The sequence below is a fragment of the Schistocerca americana genome, chromosome 6, assembly GCF_021461395.2.
Source record: "Schistocerca americana isolate TAMUIC-IGC-003095 chromosome 6, iqSchAmer2.1, whole genome shotgun sequence".
Classification (NCBI taxonomy): domain Eukaryota; kingdom Metazoa; phylum Arthropoda; class Insecta; order Orthoptera; family Acrididae; genus Schistocerca; species Schistocerca americana.
Genome location: NC_060124.1, coordinates 538,733,093 through 538,752,455, shown reverse-complemented (window position 1 = coordinate 538,752,455; position 19,363 = coordinate 538,733,093). Strand labels below are relative to the sequence as shown.

Sequence of the window (19,363 nt, the reverse complement as noted above, 5' to 3'; positions counted from 1 at the left end):
ACCCCATACCATCACGCTGGGTGATACGCCAGTATGGCGCTGACGAATGCACGCTGCCAATGTGCGTTCACAGCGATGTCGCCAAACGCGGATGCGACCATCATGATGCTGTAAACAGAACCTGGATTCATCCGAAAAAATGACGTTTTACCATTCGTGCACCCAGGTTCGTCGTTGAGTACACCATCGCAGGCGCTCCTGTCTGTGATGCAGCGTCAAGGGTAACCGCAGCCACGGTCTCCGAGCTGATAGTCCATGCTGCTGCAAACGTCGTCGAACTGTTCATGCAAATGATTGTTGTCTTGCAAACGTCCCCATCTGTTGACTCAGGGATCGAGACGTGGCTGCACGATCCGTTACAGCCATGCGCATAAGATGCCTGTCATCTCGACTGCTAGTGATACGAGACCGTTAGGATCCAGCACTGCGTTCCGTATTACCCTCCTGAACCTACCGATTCCATATTTTGCAAACAGTCATTGCATCTCGACCAACGCGAGCAGCAATGTCGCGATACGATAAACCGCAATCGCGATAGGCTACAATCCGACCTTTATCAAAGTCGGAAACGTGATGGTAGGTACGCATTTGTCCGGCTTACACGAAGTATCACAACAACGTTTCACCAGGCAACGCCGGTCAACTGCTGTTTGTGTATGAGAAATCGGTTGAAACTTTCGTCTTGTCACCACGTTGCAGATGTCACCACCGGAGCCAACCTTGTGTGAATGCTCTGAAAAGCTAATCATTTGCATATCACTGGATCTTCTTACTGTTGGTTAAGTTTCGCGTCTGTCGTACGTCATCTTCGTGGTGTAGCAATTTTAGTGGCCAGTAGTGTAAATACTGGCGGCTGAGAGGGCGTTGGCGGCGTGTTTCCAGCGAGTCTTGTCGCTGGCCTCTATCGATACTCTCGTAACCTCTATGCCGGCGCCAGTGTACGCCAGCACAACAACTACCTTAGCGGATGATTTTTGGACCTGGAATTTTTTTGGCGTAGGGAATCAAAGTGGTGAACCCACGTTTCGTCGATTGTTACATACCTTGCAAGAAAGCCGTCTTCATCCACTTCAAACTGGCGGACGATTTCTGCACAGCACTGCACACGCCCCCATCTCTGGTCCTGCATTCAAGTCTTTCAGGACCCATCGATATGAAACTTTCTGCATTCCAGAAATATCCACTACAATGTCATGAGCATGCACACGAGAGATTCGAAATGTCGTTTCATATGCTGCAACCTTGGTCGATGATCCTGCAAAATCGTATCTTGAATTGCAGTCACCGTTTCATCAGTGGCAGCGGTGACAGGCCTTCCGCTCCTTGGCGCATCTTCCACACTCGTCCTTCCACGTTTGAAGTCGGACACACAGATTTTCACTATTGCATAAGACGGAGCACTATCCTTAAGTGTATTCCCCATGTCTTCCGCAATTTCCTTGGGTGTCATTCACTTCAAATTAAGATACTGAATCACAGCATGGTTCCTGATTCTCTCGATATTCGACATTCTGCTTATACTACGGTATCCAACGCATCCTAGCGGCAACACTAACGAAGCTGGAGCCGTGAAATTCGACTTGCATACTCACAGTGGGTCACCATAAAAGGAGGTGCTATTGTTTGTGCCAGACGTTATGGTAACTACACTCATGCTCATAAATTAGGGATAATTGCAGAATGTGGTGCCACACAACTTGGCACTACACAAAACTGGCGCTAATACCATACGCACATAGGGAACACACACGACACAGATCTGTAAGTCCACGGTATTGGTGATAAGTTGAGAAAACCGTCCCGTAACACATGTGCTACAAAATGCCACTGTTTCATATGGATGCACCCCGACATCAATATGGGATATGATCATCATGCACACGTACACAGGCCGCACAACGGGTTGGCATACTCTGGATCAGCTGGTCGAGCAGCTGCTGGGGTGCAGCCTCCCATTCTTGCACCAGAGCCTGTCGGAGCTCCTGAAGTGTCGTAGGGGTTTGAAGACGTGCAGCGATACGTCGACCTGGAGCACCCCAGACGTGCTCGATGGGGTTTAGGTCTGGAGAACATGCAGGCCACTCCATTCGCCTGATATCTTCTGTTTCAAGGTACTCCTCCACGATGGCAGCTCGGTAGGGTCGTGCATTATCATCCATCAGGAGGAAGGTGGGACACACTGCACCCCTGAAAAGGCGGACATAGTCGTGCAAAATGACGTCCCGATACATTTGACCTGTTACAGTTCCTCTGAGAAAGACATGCGGGGGTGTACGTTCACCAATCATAATCCCACCCCACACCATCAAACTACAACCTCCATACAGGTCCCTTTGAAGGACATTAAGGGGTTGGTATCTGGTTCCTGGTTCACGCCAGATGAAAACCCGGCGAGAGTCACTGTTCGGACTACACCTGGACTCGTCCGTGAACATAACTCTGGAAAACTGTTCCAATGACCATGTACTGTGTTCTTGATACCAGGCTTTACGGACTGTCCTGTGACCTTGCAGGTCTCCGGGCGAGTAAACCATGTCTGTTCAGTCGTCTGGAGACAACTGCTTCAGTGGCTACGGTAAGGTCCCGTGCAAGACTACCTGCAGTACTCCGTGGCCGTCTGCGGGCACTGATGGTGAGATATCGGTCTTCTTGTGGTGTTGTACACTGTGGACACCGTAGCTCCTGGACACGTTTCCTGTCTGCTGGAATCGTTGCCATAATCTTGAGATCACACTTTGTGGCACACGGAGGGCCCATGCTACGACCTGCTGTGTTTGACCAGCCTCTAGTCGCCTTAGCATTCTTCCCCTCATAACGTCATCAATATGTGTTCTTTGTGCCATTTTCAATACACAGTCACCATTAGCACGTCTGAAAACGTCTGCACATTTACTCGCTGCACCGTACTCTGACATGCACCAACACACGTCTGCGTATGCGGACTGCTGCCAGCGCCACCGTTCGACGACCGCGGGTCAAATGCACCGCATGGTCATACCCCGAGGTGATTAAAAACCGCAAACCGCCCCCCAGAGCGTTGTTTCTCCATGTCTCAGCATTATCCTTAATTTATGAGCGTGAGTATATCTCGGGATAGAAACTTTTCGACCGCCCCTCGCACACTTTTTTTTTTTTTTTTTTAAATGAAGGAGTAATTTTTTTCCTACAGTTTGCATTGGTTTGAAATATTGCGTTATTACGGAAAATGGTAAAAGCGACCAACGCTGTTTTAACAACAATGCCGGCAGAAGCGAGCAACAAAGGCACGACGTAAGGCTTGGTACAACTCTGCTGAGACAACAATGTCCCTGTGGCCGAGTGTCGTGGCTTAAAGTACGCGTATTCGTGCACTGTGTCGCAAGACTCGGCCCCAACTGGTCTGTACTGTAGTTTCTCGATGTCGTCACCGGAGATCCATTCTATTGCCGACAGCAGAATGGCACCAACCCCAGTCTTACGAAATGACGTAGAACTGAAGTACAATGCTTCATTTTATTTACAAGATCAAAAATTTTCTCTTGCATTTCCAAGAAATAATAAAAGAGGAAAGAAATTATGGCAACAATAATAAATTTTAAAAATAACGATGATTCATCATAGTAAGCAATAAAAACAGAAAGTACCTGATTAACTGCCTGCATCTACACAATACGCCTTTATCTGCTTGTAGTTCTTGAAAAAGGACAAGTTAGTACGAAAAACAGGGTTCTTGAGTCTCACCCTTTGGCCCTGACTGTCCTAATGCCCGGATAGAGGTCTGATCCCCGCAGAGGTTCAAAAAATTAGAATCATTAGGAAAATACTAGCAATTTTTTGGTATCATTCAACCACTTATTATTTTTCGAGAAAAGTAGCAAACGGTGGAAGACACTAAGTATTCTTTTATTTGCCTGTTTAATTTAAGATTTTGATTCTATGAATCTTAAAACTGAGAGAACCGAAATTTTTCAATCTTGGTTCGATTTCTACGTTCACAGGAATAAAAAAAACCGAAAATCGGTTATTTCAGAAACCTTTTGTTTTGAGCCATTTTAGCTGTCAGATTAAAATGTCGAAAAAAAACGATTTAACCGAAAACCGGTTGTTTCGGCGATAACCCCCGTCCGCTAGCTTGCAGGCCAGTTCCCACCAACAGTTGCCGCGCCTGAAAGCGCGGCCGGCACGGTTGTCATGGAGACAGTTCAATATAGCTACGTCATGTTTAGTTAACTATATCGTAAATGGCACTTGCAGAGGCGGAAGACACATAATCTTCACGTAAGAGATGCCAGAGGCCAGCTCGCAGACATCTATACTTCTGTATCGCACTCTGGCAAGAACAGTGACAGAGCGAGGTGGCGCAGTGGTTAGCACACTGGACTCGCATTCGGGAGGACGACGGTTCAATCCCGTCTCCGGCCTTCCTGATTTAGGTTTTCCGTGATTTCCCTAAATCGTTTCAGGCAAATGCCGGGATGGTTCCTTTGAAAGGGCACGGCCGATTTCCTTCCCAATCCTTCCCTAACCTGAGCTTGCGCTCCGTCTCTAATGACCTCGTTGTCGATGGGACGTTAAACACTAACCACCACCACCACCACCAAGAACAGTGGCACCACTCAAAAATGCAATACCTGAGAAAAATCTGCTGAAAGAAGTCTACGTAACTTACACTGAAACAGTATGTATAAGCTTCCTTTAAATTTCAAGTAAGTATTTTTGGCTCTAAATTATATTATTTTCCATAGAGCAGTAATACGGGCATACAGTTATGTTCTCGTATTTGATATTCCTCGAGTAGTGCAGTTTTCAAGTGTGTCACAAACTCTTGAAACTACGTGATCAATTTTCTTCAAATTTTTACGCATTAGTTTAACGAACATTCAGGTGAACATATGCTACACATTTTGTTCAGTATATGTTATATACACTACTGGCCATTAAAATTGCTACACGAAGAAGAAATGCAGATGATAAACGGGTATTCATTGGACAAATATATTATACTGGAACTGACATGTGATTACATTTTCACGCAATTTGGGTGCATAGATCCTGAGAAATTAGTACCCAGAACAACCACCTCTGGCCGTAATAACGGCCTTGATACCCCTGGGGATTGAGTCAAACAGAGCTTGGAAGGCGTGTACAGGTACAGCTGCCCATGCAGCTTCAACACGATACCACATTTCATCAAGAATAGTGACTGGCGTATTGTGACGAGCCAGTTGCTCGGCAACCATTGACCAGACGATTTCAATTGGTGAGAGATCTCGAGAATGTGCTGGCCAGGGCGGCAGTCGAACATTTTCTGTTTTCAGAAAGGCCCGTACAGGACCTGCAACATGCGGTTGTGCATTATCCTGCTGAAATTTAGGGTTTCGCAGGGATCAAATGAAGGGTAGAGCCACGGGTCGTAACACATCTGAAATGTAACGTCCACTGTTCAAAGTGCCGTCAATGCGAACAAGAGGTGACCGAGAGGTGTAATCAGTGGCACCCCATACCATCACGCTGCGTGATACGCCAGTATGGTGATGACGAATGCACGCTTCCAATGTGCGTTCACAGCGATGTCGCCAAACAGGGATGCGACCATCATGATGCTGTAAACAGAACCTGTATTCATCCCAAAAAATGACGTTTTGCCATTCGTGCACCCGCGTTCGTCTGTTGAGTACACCATCCCAGGCGCTCCTGCTGTGATGCAGCGTCAAGGGGAATCGCAGCCACGATCTCCGAGCTGATAGTCCATGCTGCTGCAAACGTCGTCGAAATGTTCATGCAAATGGTTGTTGTCTTGCAAACGTCCCCATCTGTTGACTCAGAGATCGAGACGTGGCTGCACGATCCGTTATGGCCACGCGGATATGATGCCTGTCATCTCGACTGCTAGTGATACGAGGCCGTTGGGATCCAGTACGGCGTTCCGTAATACCCTCCAGAACCCACCGATTCCATATTCTGCTAACAGTCATTGGATCTCGACCAACGCGAGCAGCAATGTCGGGATACGATAAACCGCAATCGCGATAGGCTACAATCCGACCTTTATAAAAGTCGGAAACGTGATGGTACGCATTTCTCCTCCTAACACGAGGCATCACAGCAACGTTTCTCCAGGCAACGCCGGTCAACTGCTGTTTGTGTATGAGAAATCGGTTGGGAACTTTCGTCATGTCAGCACGTTGTAAGTGTCGCCACCGGCGCCAACCTTGTGTGAATGCTCTGAAAAGCTAATCATTTGCATATCACAGCATCTACTTCCTGTCGGTTAAATTTCGCGTCTGTAGCACGTCATCTTCGTGGTGTAGCAGTTTTAATGGCCAGTAGTGTATAAATATGTCATATATGATGGTGAAAAATTGTTACCAAAATTGTCTTAAAGTACATGACCGATTTACTTCAAATTTTTACACGATCCTCTGAAGAACTGTCTGACGGACACGTGGTACATATTTTGAAAGTGTATAATATATGCTTCATTGGTTCACTGGCATCGCCTCGGTTAATATGGAAGCTGCACAATATTTCGACCGGACAGCTGCTCGTCATCTTCGGGTGCTTACTGGCGTGTTGCTCCACTGGTTCGCCAATATTTACGCTGCTTCGCTAGAAAAGCGCAGGCGCCAGTGGTTTAGGCTATAACGTCATCGTAGACGAACTGTAGAGCACGGTGATATCCAGTTCCCCCTGCTGTACTAACAGACAACGGGCTTCTCATTCGCGACGCGAGAATTAGCGGCCCAGCGCGTGTGCGGACAGAGCGTTGGCGCCCAGTTTAAAAGTGCGGACTCTGTGTTGAGTCGGACTCGTTCGTCTGTGGCCGACGGTGCCGTAGTACCGCCAGTGCTGGTTCCCATGCCTTGCTGAGTTGAAATCCCGTCTCTCTATCCATCAGGTCGTTACTTACACGAATTTCGACTGCTTCCTTAATGATGGAGTCCCAGTACGTGGAAGCGGACGAAAGGATCTTCGTCTCTCCGCAATTCATGCTGTGTCCCGTGTCAAGACAGTGTTCAGCAAACAGCAGACTTTTCTGGCTGATCCAGTCTGGTGTGACGTCTATGTTCAGCACATCTGTCCTTAACAGAGCGGCACGTCTGGCCAATGTATGATGTCCCACTGTAGCATGGGATGTTATACAGGGTGTTACAAAAACGTACGGCCAAACTTTCAGGAAACATTCCTCACACACAAAGAAAGAAAATATGTAATGTGGGCATGTGTCTGGAAACGCTTACGTTCCACGTTACAGCTCATTTTATTACTTCTCTCCAAATCACATTAATCATGGAATGGAAACACACAGCAACAGAACGTACCAGCGTGACTTCAAACACTTTGTTACAGGAAATGTTCAAAATGTCCTCCATTAGCGAGGATACATGCATCCAGCCTCCGTCTCATGGAGTCCCTGATGCGCTGATGCAGCCCTGGATTATGGCGTATTGTATCACAGCCGTCCACAATACGAGCACGAAGAGTCTCTACATTTTGTACCGGGGTTGCGTAGACAAGAGCTTTCAAATGCCCCCATAAATGAAAGTCAAGAGGATTGTGGTCAGGAGAGCGTGGAGGCCATGGAATTGGTCGGCCTCTACCAATCCATCGGTCACCGAATCTGTTGTTGAGAAGCGTACGAACACTTCGACTGAAATGTGCAGGAGCTCCATCGTGCATGAACCACATGTCGTGTCGTACTTGTGAAGTCACATGTTCTAGCAGCACAGGTAGAGTATTCCATATGAAATCATGGCGGTGAATCGAGGAAGTACAGTACATACTGACGAAACCAAAATGAGCTCTAACATGGAAATTAAGCGTTTCCGGACACATGTCCACGTAACATCTTTTCTTTATTTGTGTGTGAGGAATGTTTCCTGAAAGTTTGGCCGTACCTTTTTGTAACACCCTGAATATCGCTGGTCTCCTTAGACATAGGTCGTCTTTAACAGAACCCAGCATCGTTTTCACTCGCGCTGGAGGGCGGAAGACACATTTCATTTGATGTTTTTTGAACAGCCTGCCTATTTTAAACGACACACCACCAGCACACCGTAGAAAAGCCATCCTCGTGGAGTTCTCTGACTGACGCTGACACAGAAATAGCGATTTGACCTGCTGACGAGGGAAACGCTACTGTTCTTTTAGCTGCTACATCTTATTTCTGCAAGATGACGAATTTACTGCAGGACTCAGCGGATCGCCGTCTCCAGAAGAATCCAACTAACGCAGTACAACGGAAGACATCCACGCTCCTCGAATCCAGCCAGTTTCCTGAACATCTTAAAAAGAGCTTTAGAGTACAGGCGTCAGTTCCACCACAACTCTATGGGCTGCCTAAGATCCATAAGGAAGGGGTTCCTCTTCGCCCCATCGAGACCAATATAGGAGCTCCAACGTGTTACATGGCAAAACATCTGACTTCTCTTCTAGGCCCACTGGGAGGAAAATGTGAATATCACATTTGAACCTCAGAAGATTTTATACAATGACAGACTCTGCTTCTCAAACCAGTTGACATATTAGCGAATTTCCATGTGGTCTCTTTGTTGGTGGATTCATTACAACATAGGAACTAAGTTGGAGGAGGACATCTTACATCTATTCAAACATGTGCTTACCTCGACTTACTTTTTATTTAACGAACAATATTTTGAGCAGACTGACGGTGTTACTATGGGTAGCCCTTTGTCTCCCATAGTAACTAACCTTTTTATGGAAGACTTCGAGCCGGCCGGGGTGGCCGAGCGGTTCTAGGCGCTACAGCCGGGAACCGCGCGACCGCTACGATCGCCGGTTCGAATCCTACCTGGTGCATGGATGTGTGTGATGTCCTTAGGTTAGTTAGGTTTAAGTAGTTCTGAGTTCTGGGGGACTGATGACCTCAGAAGTTAAGTCCCATAGTGCTCAGAGCCATTTGAACCATTTTTTGAAGACTTCGAGGAAAACGCACTTTAGTCAGTGGTGTTGAAACTTAAATGTTTCTGGAGGTATGTGGACGACATGGAGCGGCAACGCTTGCTGCATTTCTGGAACACATTAATTTCCCATTTTGCAAAGACAGACAAAATTTCTGCAGAGATACCGCAATCACTTTTCTATGCAATGTTACTTATAATCCGTCTTGATTGCAAAATATTTATTCATATGATCGGTTCCGGTTCTTTTAGAACCATCTTCAGATCTGCAAATTTCGGTTACAGAAGTAACCCTTCCACACTCAGCAACCGTCACATTCTGCGTCACATTAAAAGTTTAATGTGCCGCAGCATATGAAAAACGGACGAGTCTCGTTTCAAATTGTATCAGGTGCGGATGGACGTGTACTGGTATGGAGACAACAATCTCGTGAATTCATGTCAGCAGGTGACTGTTCAGGCTGGTGGAGTCTCTGTAATGGTGGGGACGTGTGCAATGGAGTGATATTGGACCCCTGATAAGTCTAGATACGACTTTGACAGGTGAAACGTACATAAGCATCCTATCTGATCACCTGCATCCATTCATGTCCATTGTGCATTCCGACGGATTTGGGAAATTCCAACAGGACACTGCGACACCCCACACGTCCAGAATTACTACAAGGTGGCTCCAGGAATACTCTTCTGAGTTCAAACACTTCCGCAGGCTACCAAACTCACAAGACATGAACGTTATTGAGCATATCTGAGATGCCTTGCAACGTGCTGTTCAGAAGAGGCACACCTGGTACTGTTACGGATTTATGGTCAGCCATGCAGGATTAATGCTGCCAGTTCCCTCCAGCACTGATTCAGACGTTAGTCGAGTCCATGCCACGTCGTGTTGCGGCACTTCTGCGTGCTGGCTGGGGCCTGCACGATATTCCTTGTGTCTTCAATGTATATGCTTACACTCTTGATCAGTGTAGTTCTTTTCTTTTGCTGCTTCAGGTTTGCAGACAATATTCAGTGCCACCAAAGCCTGTCCATGTTATTGCTTTCTTCCCCTTCTTTTTTGTTACGATGAGGAACTTGGTGCTGGCTATAATGGGATAGGAGTTACTTAAAGGAACATGTGGGACTATGAACTTGATAAGAATCATGACCTGAATTTCACCCCAGGTAGCTGACTCGTTTTACACCTCTCCCTCCCTCACACTCAGGGGTTTCAGAGGGACAGTTACCCGCTACGAAAAACGGCACTGTTCGAGGAATCCTTTTAGGAACATAAAAATCCAGCCAGAGGCCAACGTGAGAAACGCCGTCTCCTCTGGTGCCACGCTACGGAAGAACGTTTTGTTTGAACTTTTAGGAATAAGCAGATTTCAGTATTATTGACCTATAGCGTTCTGACATGGGGAGGAAATCCAGGATACGAGTCTGAAGCGAGCGTATTGAAAGGTGTAAACGTTGCCACGCAAGGGAAAGTGCATGACTTAAGGAAAACAGCACTGGTGGTTTATGGTGATGTTTTCCATAGAGCTTGCACTTTCTCATGCGTGATTACGTGTAAGACTTGCTTCAGAATCATATCATGGGTTTTTTCCTTATACCATAACAACATTGACAAACAATAATGAAATGTGTACCCCAAGAACCATGGACCTTGCCGTTGGTGCGGAGGCTTGCGTGCCTCAGCGATACAGATGGCCGTACCGTAGGTGCAACCACAACGGAGGGGAATCTTTTGAGAGGCCAGACAGACGTGTGGTTGCTGAAGAGGGGCAGCAGCCTTTTCAGTAGTTGCAGGGTCAACTGTCTAGATGATTGACTGATCTGGCCTTGTAACACTAACCGAAACGGCCTTGCTGTGATGGTACTGCGAACGGCTGAAAGGCGAAATACCCTCAGACTTCAAGAAGAATATAATAATTCCAATCCCAAAGAAAGCAGGTGCTGACAGATATAAAAATTACCGAACAATGAGTTTAATAAGTCACGGATGCAAAATACTAACGCCAATTCTTTACAGACGACTGGAAAAACTGGTAGAAGTTGACCTCGGGGAAGATCAGTTTGGATTCCGTAGAAATATTGAAACACGTGAGGCAATACTGACCCTAAAACTTATCTTAGTAAATAGATTAAGGAAAGGCAAACCTACGTTACCAGCATTTGTAGACTTAGACAAAGCTTTTGACAATGTTGACTGGAATACTCTATTTCAAATTCTGAATGTGGCAGGGGTAAAATACAGGGAGCGAAAGGCTATTTACAATTTGTACAGAAACCAGATGGCAGTTATAAGAGTCGAGGGACATGAAAGGGAAGCAGTGGTTGGGAAGGAGTGAGACAGGATTGTAGCCTCCCCCCGATGTTATTCAATCTGTATATTGAACAAGCAGTAAAGGAAACAAAAGAAAAATTCGGAGTAGGTATTAAAATCCATGGAGAAGAAATAAAAACTTTGAGGTTTGCCGATGACATTGTAATTCTGTCAGATTCAGCAAAGGACTTGGAAGAGCAGTTGAGCGGAATGGATAGTGTCTTGAAAGGACGATATAAGAAGAACATCAACAAAAGCAAAACGAGGATAATGGAAAGTAGTCGAATTAAGTCGGGTGATGCTGAAGGAATTAGATTAGGAAATGAGACACTTAAAGTAGTAAAGGAGTTTTGCTATTTGGGGAGCAAAATAAGTGATGATGGTCGAAGTAGAGAGGATATAAAATGTAGACTGGCAATGGCAAGGAAAGCGTTTCTGAAGAAGAAAAGTTTGTTAACATCGAGTATTGATTTAAGTGTAAGGAAGCCGTATCTGAATGTATTTGTATGGAGTGTAGCCATGCATGAAAGTGAAACATGGACGATAAATAGTTTAAACAAGAAGAGAAGTTTTCGAAATGTGGTGCTACAGAAGAATGCTGAAGATTAGATGGGTAGATCATATAACTAATGAGGAGGTATTGAATACGATTGGGGAAAAGAGAAATTTGTGGCACAACTTGACTAGAAGAAGGGATCGGTTGGTAGGACATGTTCTGAGGCATCAAGGGATCACCAGTTTGGTATTGGAGGGCAGCGTGGAGGGTGAATATCGTAGAGGGAGACGAAGAGATGAATACACTAAACGGATACAGAAGGATGTAGGTTGCAGTAGGTACTGGGAGATGAAGAAGCTTGCACAGGATAGAGCAGCATGGAGAGCTGCATCAAATCAGTCTCAGGACTGAAGACAACAACAACAACAACAATGAACTGTGCAGGAGTATGATTTGGTTTAACCTTACTAACAAATCTTTATTGGATGGAACTCACAAAGTCTGCTACAATCGGTCAGTGAGATTCCTGTTCTGACAGCGACACCCAAGTTTCAGAGCGCCAAAATAGAGAACATTTGCCGCTGGAGAATCACGGAGTAGAGACTTGTGGAAGTGGGTGACTATTGAGACATGCCTTGCTGTTGTAGACAAGGACGACATCACTTCGCTTCACTGAGTACAGAGACCGAACTGAACTCGGAACCACCAGCTGCTACTCTCACTGCCTTCTGCATTCATGCCGCACGAGTTTGGTAAGAATGAGTCTGAACTGCAAACACCGGTTCGGTGGGGATGCGACTTTAGTTAACCACATTCAGCAGCCATTTGCACAGTTTTTACGTTTTTCAGCCAGCAAGTTGTTTTCGTTGTGCATTTTGGCGATCTTACTGGTGTTCAGAACTATTTTTCTATGTTCATCCTGTGATTTGCAAAGCGTAGTTGCAGTCATTAACCATATGCACAGATTGTTTCGGTAACTATGATTTTATGGTGCCCACCAACCTGTGCCAAGCTTAGATTTTATAAATATAATCGCTTGTCCTGTGATTAAACGTTAAATCAGTTACGCTGTTTTTGTGGTCTTCAGTCTGAAGACTGGTTTGATGCAACTCTCCATGCTACTCTATCCTGTGCAAGCCTCTTTTTTTCCGAGTAACTACCTACATCCCTCCGAATCTGCTTACTGTATTCATCTCTTGGTCCCCAGCTATGATTTTTACTCCACACGCTTCCCTCCGGTACTAACTTGGTGATCCCTTCCATACATGATCACTTCCATACATGACCACACTCCATGCAGATACTTTCAGAGAAGAGAAATCTATACTGTTTGTTAACAAATTTCTCTTCTTCGCAAACGCTTTTCTAGCCATTGCCAGTCTGCATTTTATAGCCTCCCCACCTTGGACCATCAGCAGTTATTTTACTTCTCAAATAGCAAATCACAGATACTACTTCAAATGTTTCATTTTCTAATCTAATTCCTTCAGCGTCACCTGATTTAATTCGACTACATTCCAGTGTCCTCGTTTTGCTTTTGTTGAAGTTCATGTTATATCCTCCCTTCAAGATACTGTCCATTCCGTTCAACTGATCTTCCAAGTCCTTTGCTGTCTCTGTCAAACTAGCAATGTCATCGGCAAACCTCAAGGCTTTTATTTTTTCTCCCTGCACTTTAATTCCTACTCCAAATTTTTCTTTTGTTTCCTTTACTGCTTGCTCAATGTACAGATTGAATAACATTGGGGATAGGCTACAGACCTGTCTCACTCCCGAGTTCTATAAGTGGGTAATTGAGGAGCTGATGCGTATCAAAAGATTACAAGAGGATAGGAAAATCTGGCAGGCTACATTATACCAGTCGAAAGGCTGGTGACAAAAAAAAAAATATTGCCTAATGATCTATTGCTGAGAAAATTCTCCAGTTCCAATGTTTCTTGGGCTCCTACTGAGACAGCATTTATTCCGAGAGCTTCCCACACACTACCGTGAATGGTCTGTGATTGGAAAAAAAAATCCTGTTAGTCATGTACGTCATGGCTTTGAGTGCCTCATCATATTCGTTACATCCAATAATCTCTAAAATTCCTTGCATTTTCGAGACTTTTAGTGTTTAATCTACACAGAAAAGCAAAAGAAACTTGTACACCTGCTTAATATCGTGTAGGGCTCCCACGAGCACGCAGAAGTACCACAACACGACGTGGCATGGACTGTACTACTGTCTGAAGTAGTTCTGGAGGGAGTTGACTCTATGAATTCCGCAGGGCTGCCCATAAGTCTTACGGACAGCCCATAAGAGTACGAGGGGTTGAGATGTCTTCTGAACAGCACGTTGCAAGGCATCCCAGACATGCTGAATAATGTTCATGCCTCAGGAGTTTGGTGGCCAGCGGAACGTTCCTGGAGCCACTCTGTAGCAATTCGGGACGTGTGATGCCGCATTGTCCTGCTGGAATTTCCCAAGTCCGTCGGAATGCATAATGGACACGAATGGATGCAGGTGATCAGACAGGATGCTTATGTACGTGTCACCTGTCAGAGTCGTATCTAGACGTATGAGGCGTGCCATATCACTCCAGATGCACGCGCCACACACCATTACAGAACCTCCACCAGCTTGAACATTCCCCTGCTGATATGCAGTGTCCATGTGTTCATGGGCCCAGGCGAGGCGTAAGGCAGTCATCAAGTGTACACATGTGGGCCTTCGGCTCCGAAACCCCTTATCATAGATGTTTCGGTGAATGGTTCGACGGCTGACACTTGTTGATGGCCCATCACTGAAATCTGCAGGAATTTGCGGAAGGGTTGCACTTACGTCACGGTGAACGATTCTCTTCAGTCGTCGTTGGTCCCGTTTTTGCGGATGTTTTATTCGACAGCATCGATGTCGGAGATTTAGTGTTTTACCGGATTACTGATATTCACGGTACGCTGATATAACAGTCATACGGGAAGATCCCCACTTTATCGCTGCCTTGAAGATGCTGTTTTTTTTTTTTAATAAAGAGCTGTATGGGACTTAACATCTGTGGTCATCAGTCCCCTAGAACTTAGAACTACTTAAACCTAACTAACCTAAGGACATCACACACATCCATGCCCGAGGCAGGATTCGAACCTGGGACCGTAGCTGTCGCGGGTTCCAGACTGTAGCGCCTAGAACCGCTCGGCCACTCCGGCCGGCGAAAATGCTGTGTCTCATCTCATCACTTGTGCGCCGACTATAACACCACGTTCAAATTGACTTAGAACTTCGTAACCTGCTATTGTGGCAGCAGCAACCGATCTAACAACTGCATGAGACACTTACTGTCTTATACAGGGTGATTCAAAAAGAATACCACAACTTTAAAAATGTGTATTTAATGAAAGAAACATAATATAACCTTCTGTTATACATCATTACAAAGGGTATTTAAAAAGGTTTTTTTTCACTCAAAAACAAGTTCAGAGATGTTCAATATGGCCCCCTCCAGACACACGAGCAATATCAACCCGATACTCCAACTCTTTCCACACTGTCTGTAGCATATCAGGCGTAACACTTTGGATAGCTGCTGTTATTTCTCGTTTCAAATCATCAATGGTGGCTGGGAGAGGTGGCCGAAACACCATATCCTCATCATACCCCCATAAGAAAAAATCGCAGGGGGTAAGATCAGGGCTTCTTGGAGGCCAGTGATGGAGTGCTCTGTCACGGGCTGCCTGGCGGCCAATCCATCGCCTCGGGTAGTTGACGTTCAGGTAGTTACGGACAGATAAGTGCCAATGTGGTGGCGCTCCATCCTGCTGAAATATGAATTGTTGTGCTTCTTGTTCGAGCTGAGGGAACAGCCAATTCTCTAACATCTCCAGATACTGTAGTCCAGTTACAGTAGCACCTTCGAAGAAAAAGGGACCAAAAACTTTATTGGCTGAAATGGCACAAACACCCATTCTCTGTAAACTGTTTATACCAACGTTTAATACACCACCTATCAGGAGGTTTAACACCATACTTCGTTCGAAATGCACGCTGAACAACTGTCGTCGATTCACTTCTGCCGTACTCAATAACACAAAAAGCTTTCTGTTGAGCGGTCGCCATCTTAGCATCAACTGACGCTGACGCCTAGTCAACAGTGCCTCAAGCGAACAAATGTACAACTAAATGAAACTTTATAGCTCCCTTAATTCGCCGACAGATAGTGCTTAGCTCTGCCTTTTGTCGTTGCAAAGTTTTAAATTCCTAAAGTTGTGGTATTCTTTTTGAATCACCCTGTATAGTCGCTGCCGACCACAGAGTCTGGAACCGCGCGTCCGCTACGGTCGCAGGTTCGAATCCCGCCTCGGGCATGGATGTGTGTGATGTCCTTAGGTTAATTAGGTTTAAGTAGTTCTAAGTTCTAGGGGAGTGATGACCACAGCAGTTAAGTCCCATAGTGCTCAGAGCCGTTTGAACCATTTTTGAAACGACCGCAGAGCCGTATTCTGTCTGTTTATGTACCTCTGTATTTGAATACACATGTGTATACCAGTTTCTTTGGCACTTCAGTGTAATTCAGTCCCAGAAAGGTTACTGAGAAAAAAAAGAAAGTGAGTGTATATCACCGGCTGTAAGCCAATGTGCAGTACCTAACCATGTCATAGAGGTACTGGCAGGCAAATTCTCACACCTCGGCATCTGTAGACTATTACGTGTATCGTGATGTCTCATTCTGACACCTGAGACCTTCTGCTGCAGCTGGTGACTGTATCGACTTGGCGAATTGCAGGTTTCCTGAGCCTGCAGACGGACGACGTTCCCGGCAACGCCGGCCTCATGGACCAGCTGGCGGCGCTGCAGTGGGTCCACGACCACATCAGCCAGTTCGGTGGCGACCCCGCCAAGGTGACGCTGGCCGGCGGCAGCGCCGGCGCCGCTTCAGCAGCGCTGCTGCAGCTCAGCCCACTCTCCAAACCGACCACTGGAGGTGGGTCCACACAGTCCGATCCACTGCTCCACAACTACAGAGTTTCCCTCTTGCTGGCAGGAGACTTTGGGACCAGGAGACTTTGGAACTCATCAGACGGTTCTATCAGTACAAAGGGGCCTCAGATTTGATAACAAACAGCAGGGAACTACATTTCGATCTTCAGCCGACAGTCTATTGTAGCCACTGCTCTGTGCGGCTGCTCAGATTGGGTGTGAATCAATAAGGTAATAGCAGGTAGTAGCAAGGAATCTGGAGGAAGTAGAGGGATGTCGCCCCTCAGCGACAGGAAACTTGAGGGACCTGTAGAGTGAAAATGGTGATCGGTACTGTCCTATGGATTCTTGAAGGTACTCAAGAGTTAACATGGAAGCAGCACCCACTATACCTTCAGGCCACTCTACTGCGTACTGCTGAATGTTTTACCATGTAATAAGTCATAGAATCTTAGTAAGTGGTAGGGTTCATTGTGTTACTACTTCTATTTTATTATGAAATTAAGCTAAAAGTTAAATTAAAATAATATGAATACTGCTCCTCGATTTTTCTGCGTGTCCAAGATGCAAGTGGGACAGAAAAAATTCACGTTATTCCCCATGTACAGAAGAAATTGTGGGCCAGGTTAATTTAAGGGAACTCCTTCCGAACTGTGGTTGTTGGTGGTCAATAAGTTGACTGTGACTGTTAGAGACTCCTCGATTTGAAAAAGGAAACCTGGAGCGCAAGGATACATTCCTGGGAGATAGCTGGCGGTTTCGATCCGTCAGGTAATGGCAACCTAACAAATGTGGAGAGTTCCTTAAGAACTCACTGATGAGACAGACCTAGCTCTTTTTATTGGAATGGTCTTTTAGGGTGGCAGGGTAGCAGCCAGCTGCTGTCGGCACAACACGCCACGATGCTATGGTTTACAGGGGTAAATAATGGTTGATAACATGTGAGGTCGATGAAGTATGAGCTTGCTATCGAACACCCTTGTGCTCCCCCCCCCCTTCCCCCTCTCCAGATTTCGGTACTTAATATATGTTTTCTGTTGTTTTGTAAATGATGAATGTAGAATATATCGTACATAAGAAGTCGAATTTGGGTTCTTCGCTTTGTTATTATTGTTGTACTATCCTTCCTGTTCACCTACACCTACAGTCCCATGACTAGCTTCGGTGAATCAATGTTGAAAGTGACTTACAAGGAGGCCTCATGGCAATCGGATTTTGTAATTTCTTATGTTATGCGAAGTTGAGAACTCAACTACCAGTATCCCAAAGTAAGTCTGTGCAACTCTCAATAATTACCAACAAAATCGACTTTGAAGTTTTCTGACCATTCTTTATTGTCTAGAGCCAGAATGATTTTTGTCTGAAGCCCTTCATGGCTTGTTATACGAGGGGCGTTCAGAAAGTAAACTCCGATCGGTCGCGAAATGGAAACGACTATGAAAATCCGATAAAGCTTTGCACAGATGTGTTGGGTAGTGTCTCTAGTATAGCCCCAGTTAGCATCACGTCGCTCTTCTCATTTCTGAGCTCGCAGTGAGTGCGTAAAGATGTCTAGAAAATAGTGTCTGCCGCCAAGTACGAGGGCCTGTAGAGAAATTTCGCCTGAAGCTATGCAGCTAACATTACATAACTGTCGTGCTGTTTCTTCTTCAAGACAATTCTCAGCCGCATTCTGCAGGGGCAATGAAGATGCTCCTGCATCGTTTTCAAATGGAAATGTGAGATTACCCACAATACAGTCCGCAATTGTCTCCCCCTGAGTTTCATCTCTGGTCACATGAACCGCTGTCTTTGAAGACAACATTTCGACACAGACAACGAGGTGTAGGCCAGCGTGGAGAATTGGCGGAAAGCACTGGCGGCTGCCTTCTATGATGAGGCTATTGAAAAGTTGGTACAACGCTATGACAAAAGTCTAAGTCAGAACGGCGACTACGTAGAGAAGTAGCTGAAAGGTGTAGCTAATTGTTACAAGTAAAACATTTCTGATGTTCACTGTGGTTTCAATTTGGCAATCAATCGGAGCTTACTTTCTGAACAGGCCTCGTAGAATGCTCCTGTGCCACATTGGTGGTCCTGGTTAGATTCTGGTTCAATGTACGTCGTGTGTCATTAACATAAAAAATTACAAAAAACGGATTTGCCAGATGGTGTGTTAGGTTCACATCTGCAAGTGTGATCGAGTCAGATGCTCCTGAGGCTTCAAAGTTTTGGGATCGCCTTCACTGGGTTCCATTTGGCGGCGGAGGCAATGGGCAAGAAAGGTGTCACACCACACTGCCACATGAAGGTGATCAGTGCGTATGACTGCAATGATGGACTCATAGTAAACTGCTCAACACGGGATTTGGAGTGTGCGCGTGAAACATAAGGTTTGTGGTTTTGTCATCAAAAATGTAAACTTTGCTTAGACATTCACACAGGTGTCAGTTTTGGAAGGTATTTAAATGCTCCGCATTTTCTGACGTGATGTTGCACACCGCATGTAGGTAGCCATAGTAGCTGCTTGGGTGATCATGGGCAGCACCATGTTGGCAGTCAGGGTTGTGGTCCTGCCCCTCTAGCGCTGTCATCACTTGTAGCTGACTGCTATCATAATTAGTCTGAGTACTCCATAGTTACACGCCCTTTGCGTGTGGCTGTGTACCGAACTGAACTACTTTTCACTGCCCAACAAGTATTTTGAAAATTACTGTGTTGTGATT

At 45.7% G+C, this 19,363-nt stretch overlaps 1 protein-coding gene across 1 annotated transcript in view; it reads left to right on the top strand.

Annotated features, from left to right (window-relative positions):
- The window catches only part of LOC124620277 (neuroligin-4, X-linked-like), a 190,083-nt gene that overhangs the window by 79,798 nt on the left and 90,922 nt on the right, over positions 1-19,363 (top strand). The window contains exon 5 of the mRNA XM_047146945.1: positions 16,465-16,662. Coding sequence (XP_047002901.1) covers positions 16,465-16,662 — 198 coding nt within the window. The remainder of the gene's footprint in view (positions 1-16,464; positions 16,663-19,363) is intronic.